General features: G+C 58.9%; 1 protein-coding gene across 1 annotated transcript; it reads right to left on the minus strand.

The window, feature by feature from the left end:
- Positions 1-221: 221 nt before the first annotated feature.
- Positions 222-1,288, minus strand: GSX2 (GS homeobox 2). The gene is made up of 2 exons (XM_026093752.2): positions 771-1,288; positions 222-562 (listed from the first exon to the last, which is right to left on the minus strand). Exons 1-2 carry the CDS (start codon positions 1,231-1,233, stop codon positions 222-224), a joined length of 804 nt encoding a protein of 267 aa, XP_025949537.2. The 5' UTR covers positions 1,234-1,288.
- Positions 1,289-5,883: the final 4,595 nt, after the last annotated feature.

A 5,883-nucleotide genomic window follows, 5' to 3' on the forward strand; every position in this document is an offset into this window, starting at 1 on the left:
AAGAGCAGGTGCCCGCTCCTGGGGTTACATACATAACTTTTTAGTTGAACTCTCTCGACTATGGCATTTGCATTCCCCAGAATATAGTTATATGTATCTACTACTGCGGACGGATTCAAATTGACCCTGCGGGCGGCGAGCCGCCCTCCGCTCCGCGCCCGCGGGGCCGCGCCAGGTGCGCTGCGCGCCGCTGCGCCGGGGAGCGCGGCCGGGCCGGGCCCCTATAGCAGCGAGATCTCCCTATCCTCGGTGGCCGACGCGGGGGACAGGGACTCTTCGTCCTCCGAGCGCGGGTAGTGCCCCTGGCCGGCGCTGCACTTGCAGGCTCCGTGCGAGCTCCGCTGCGCGCCTTTGCCTTCTTTCTTGTGCTTCACCCTCCTGTTCTGGAACCAGATCTTCACCTGCTTCTCGGACAGGTTCAGGTAGGTGGCTATCTCGATCCGCCGCAGGCGGGACAGGTACATGTTGGAGGAGAATTCCCGCTCCAGCTCCAGGAGCTGGGTGCTGGTAAAAGCTGTCCTCATCCTCTTCCCGTTCTGGATTTGGCTGGACTCGGACCCTCCTGGACGGGAGCGAAACAAGAATGTAAGTGGGACGGGGGGCGGAAGCAGAAGCAGAGAGGCAGCCCCGCGCTTGCCCGACGTTTTGCACCCGAGTGCCGCCCGCGGCCGGGCCACGGAGCTTCGCACGCTGCAGAGCCTCCCCGCGACACCCGGCTCCCGCCGCCCTCCCCTCGCCGCCCCGCGGAGCCCGGCGGCCGCGGCTCCTACCCACGCCGAGGCAGTGAAACCTCCGGGGGTCGCTGACGCTGTAGGTGGCGGCGGCGCAGGCGGGTGCGTGGTGCGCCGGGTGGCCCAGGGCGGCGGCGGCGGGCAGGGCGGCGGCGGGCGGCGGGTGCGGCGGCGGCGGGTGCGCGTGGGCCGCCCGCGGGCAGCACTGGGCCTCGCCGCCGCCGCCGCCGGGGAACTGGCCCTTGAGGAGGGGGAGGGCGCCGCCGCCGCCGGCGCCGCCGCCGCGGGAAGAGTGCAGGTGCGAGGTGACACAGAGCGGGCAGACGCAGAAAGCGCCGCTCTTGCGGGCCGCGCAGCCCGGGCCCGAGACGGACATGACGAGGGGGGACGGCACGCCGAGAGGGATGAAGAAGTCCTGGCCGTGGTGATGCTCCGGCAGGGACGGAGCCGGCCTCGAGGAGTCCTTGATGATTAAGGAGTCGACGTAGAAGGAGCGGGACATTTCGGAGGGCTGCTGCAGCCGGCGGCCGCCTCTGCCGAGAGCCTGGTTTTCCGTCTTGGCCAAGTTGCCACTGAAGTCCTGGCGAGGCGAGAAGGTGCTTATGTTTGAGAGCCGAACAAAAGGGTCCCTGGAGAGGGCTGGTCTTAGAGTCCCCCCGCCTGGATCCCCTGCGCCGGCGTTTTATATCAACTATTTAAACACGTGATTGCTGAAAGCCTCGCAGCTCTAAATCTCCTCGGCTTGCCGAGCCCGCAGGAGAGGCTGCCGGGGGGGGGCAGAGCGGGGGGGCCGCAGAGCGTGCCTGCTCGCCGCACCGCCGCCCGGCCACTTCAGTCCCTCGCCCCCGCCCCCGCCCCGCGCAAAGCCCAGGAGCCGCGCGGGGGGCGCCTGCCCCAGCTGCGGGGCTGCCCCGTCCCGCGGCGGGCGCATCCCCCTGTCAGCAGACCCGCCGGCTTAAGCACCGGCCTGGGGGAGCCTCTGCTTCCCCGAGCACCGCGCCCCCCCTCCCCGCGGGAGGGCGGCAGGGGATGCGCGGTGCCCGCGGGGCTGTGAGCGCCACGCGGCCGGGCGACCCCCGGTCCGGCCCGGGGCTCTGCCGGGGCCCTCTCCGCATCGGAGAGGCCAAGGTCATAGACAGAGACACAGAAAGACAGGGAGCGTGTGTGTGCGCGCCCGTACCTGCGTACCTTCTTCTTTCTTCCCCTCCTTCTTCGACCCCCGTGAATCTCGCCAAACTGGCAATTACTTCAGCGGACAAAAACCTCCAAATATCTAGACACCTCTCAGCCAAACGGTATCGAAACGGAAAACTTCCCAGCGAACTTCCCCGATCGCTTCAGGACTCAGCGCGGTGCTAATGAAAGGCGAACATGTCAGGGAGGGAATTCTTTGATCTCCACCAAGTCTGCTGAAGCAATCATTCAAAGTAAAATTGGATAAACAGCTAAATACGCTCGGTGGCTCCTGAGCATTTCAGATTGCATTAAAAAGCCAAGGTATTTGCAGCATATTACGTGATTTTCCAATGACCTGTTTTATGGGAGTTTAAGAAGAGACTTATCGCTAATAGAACGGCGATTGCATTCTTGTTTGGCAGATGTGAAGCAGAGTCTAAAAACGACCACTTATCCAATTCCACTTGACTCTGGAAAGGGAAGTGACAATTGTGCTCTAAAGCAGAAAATAGAGAAAACGCTTGATTGCCAGGGGCTGAGTCAAGGCTAGGAACTGAGTCAGTAGCCTTAATGCGTTTCCAGGCGGTCTTCGCGCACAAGGGCCGGACCGGGACACAGAGAGGTCCCCATGCACATCTAACGCCCTGCTGTTTAAATCGCTGTTAAAGCCCTTCAAAAAAGTTGCTGCTCGCCCGGCCGCCTTCTAACCGAGGCGGTTCTTCCACTCATCTCCGCACCCCTAAACGGGGCAACTCAAGCCCTTTTGGGGAAATGCCCCGCCCGGCCCTCGGCCCGGCCCGGCCCGGCCCGATCCGCGGCCGCCGTGGGGCAGGGGCCACCCGGCCGGACCCCGCCGCCCCCGGGCCGCCCCCCCGCTGCCCTCGGCGGGTGCGGCGCAACCGGACTTCAGAGACACTCCGCACTGGGCGAGCTGAGGATTTATGGATAGCAATTAAAGTTTTATGAATTGCAGCTGAGGCTGGTTATGGAGCTATTTGAATGTGATTAGAATTCAATTAGAAAGTGTTTACCGGTCGGCGGGGCTCCGCAGTGTAAACAGACAGCTATTCCAGCAATGCGCTAATCCCGCGTCTTGTGACAACAATCAGGGACTCGCCGGGTTTAGGCGGGTCAGCTCCGACCTCACCTACTTTCCCCCAAACCGCTGCCGAGGACGGCGCGCTGCCCGCGGCCGAGGCCCCGAGGCGGGCGGCGGCGGCGGCCCGGCCCGGAGCAACGCCCGCACCCGCTCCCGCGCCCCGGGCCGCCCGGGTGGCGCTGGGGACCCCCGCCCCGCGATGCAAGGGCTGCCAGCGAAGGGGATCTGCCTCCCGAGCCTCTGGGGGGGCCGATGCGATTTTAATTACGGCCACAGCGGCCAGTTATGGGATTTTGCCCAGAGCGCTCCGTGTAACACCAGTTCTTCTGGTGCAGATTTGGATTCATCTTTGATTTTCTCCCCCCCCTCTCTTCTTCTTCTTCTTTTTTTTTCCCCTCTACGAGAGGCTACACTGAAAAAGGACGACCCGCCGCCTTCAGTGGAACAAGCTCTGTCCGCAATGATAGAGCTGATCTGGCTGTCGTAAGGGAAGTCAGACAGAGCAAGAGTCAGATCAAAATTGCAATTTGTAATTGTAATAATAAACCAAGTGCAGCCCTAAAAGAGAGAGGGGGGAGGAAACAAAAGAAAAACCCACCCCTGAAAGCAAGAGCAAGAAAAGAAGTGATTTGAAAGCAAAGATATCCCAAACCAGGCGGAATGATGTAAGGCGTGCGCCCACATCACATCGGCCTCGTTACAATTTTATTTTTCAATAATTCTGTCCGATAAAATTTCATTGTCCATTAAGTAATCCCCGAAATGAGAGCTCTTATGAGCCTATAATGAGCTCTAATTGCTACGACTGGGAGAGCCACGTGGAAGGATTTAGAAGGTATTAAGCAGTTGGGTACAGAGCACAGGCTGTTACCTAGCCATTACTTTCATAATTCAAGGAGAAAATTAGTCCTTTTAAGGGAAAATCCTTTGATTCCCTTCATTCTGCTCGGGGTGACAGAGTATAGCTTTGTCTGCCTTTAGTTCAAGACAGTGTAACAAATGAGAATGTAACGAAATTGCCCCCTTTTGAAAGTGGAGCAGTTCAAAAAGAACATCAGAGCCGCTCCCCTGGTCTGCAAAGTGTAGGACTGGGTGCTGGTTCCTCTTTTCTTCCAGATGTCTCTAACACCTTTATGTAGAAGAGATTCACGGCTTAAATGACAAAAGCAACTCTTTCCCTTCCCTCCCCCACCCCTTTAGCTCCTGCAAAAGAAAAAGAAATGCCCGCTCGGAGAAAGCGGCTGCTTTCAGGCACACATCTCCGCCGATTTCGCAGGAGGCTCTGCCTCCACGGAAAACGCCGCATTTGGACGAGTAACAAACTCCGCAGAGCGGCCGCTGCGCGCCCCCCGGCCCCGGGGGCGCGGGGACCCGCGGCGGCGCTGCGCGGGGGCGGCGCTGCGCGGGGGCGGCGCGGGCTGCGCCGGTCGCCAGGCGGGAGCCGAGCGGAAACCCCTGCCCCAAATAGAGACGTGCGCGTAGCACCGAGGGGCCGCGGGCTGCCGCGCTATAATCGCGTTTATTCACTAATCCAGCATTGATTTCATATTAGTTCCCAAAGCAATCAGCGATCTCGAAGCCGGGTTTTGTAAAGTGAGCGCAACTAAAAGACAGGACTTGCCCCCAGCTCCCATTAATGAGGTCATTATAAAAGCGTGAACAAGTCTATTAATGTTTTATTGAAAGCGCATCGTTAACTTGTATCCATCCTTTTCTGAAAGTGGCATTGTGATATTGCTGTCTGTGGCACATCTTACCCAATATAGCCCGAGATTTCTCCATTATCTGTAACCAAGCAACACTTTCTGAATACCAAAAATTGAAAAGAACCGCTTAGTCTTCAAGAAAGTCCTCAATAATAGTGGAAAAGAACAAAGATCCAGGAGACAACAAAATGCCACAGGGGTGACTTTTCATGAGCAATTATCTCTCATTAATCAGAAGAACAGCTGCAATATTAATTTTCTCTCTTTCTTCCTCTCTTTTCACAGTCCCCAACATTTGAATAATCATAAATTTTGATTTCATGGAGCTGCAACATCGCCGGTCACTTCGAGACACAAGCTACCTACACAAGGCGTGCGCTTTGCAACTAGCTCTTATTTTAAGCCTGCCAAAGAATAAAGTGAGGGACAGAAAAGAGAGAAAAAGTTTGGGTGAGGTTGCCCCCCCCTCCTTTCACCGAGCGTGGATTACGCCAGGGGACCGTCCCCCCGGGCGCCCCTTCCCTCCACCCCTGCCTGCTTCACTTAGGGAAAGTAGCAGGCGAATGTACCAAGCGTCTGCACTAGCTTAAAGCGTGGGAGTTTCAACAACTTCGCTGTCCATTTAACTTCCAAACATGAAGCCAAGCGTTGTAGATCTGTCCAAAGAGACAATCTTTGGGCGTAACACGCATTGTGAGGCATCAAAAGGCGCTGGCGCTAGAGGCACTGAGACGCGCACTCAGCACGGAGGGTGCAATGCCTCTTTTCAGCGTCTCAGGCGCTGATTGTTTAACAAGCGATGTCGCCGCGGCAAGGAGACCGCGCTCCTCCAAAGATAAGGGTGTAACATTAAAACTCGCCTTTTGGATTTCAAAGAATCTCGTTAGGGGCAGGGGCCGGCGACCGCCGCGCTGGAAAAGACGCGCATTAGGGATGCGAGAGGGCGAGCGCCGCGCTGCCTACCCAGCTCCTCGCTGCCCAGGGGCACAGGGCAAAGCCGAGGCTTCCGCGGCGCAGCTTTGGGCTCGCAGCCTATCCCCTGCCCCTCGCCGGGGAGGGAGGGCCCGGCACCCCTCCGACCGCTCAGCGCACCCAGATCCCTCTCGGCGGCCCCGGTGGGGAGGCGCTCCCGGCTGCGCGCAGGCCGGCTCGCAGCTCGCAGCCCGCAGCC

Source organism: Dromaius novaehollandiae, chromosome 4, assembly GCF_036370855.1.
Source record: "Dromaius novaehollandiae isolate bDroNov1 chromosome 4, bDroNov1.hap1, whole genome shotgun sequence".
Taxonomy (NCBI): Eukaryota; Metazoa; Chordata; class Aves; order Casuariiformes; family Dromaiidae; genus Dromaius; species Dromaius novaehollandiae.

Bases quoted from the DNA above. Each gene is read 5' to 3' on its own strand.
- GSX2 (XM_026093752.2), bottom strand. From the start codon at position 1,233: ATGTCCCGCTCCTTCTACGTCGACTCCTTAATCATCAAGGACTCCTCG. The intron at 563-770 runs GTAGGAGCCGCG...GCTCCCGTCCAG, and splicing joins GTTTCACTGCCTCGGCGTGG to GAGGGTCCGAGTCCAGCCAA.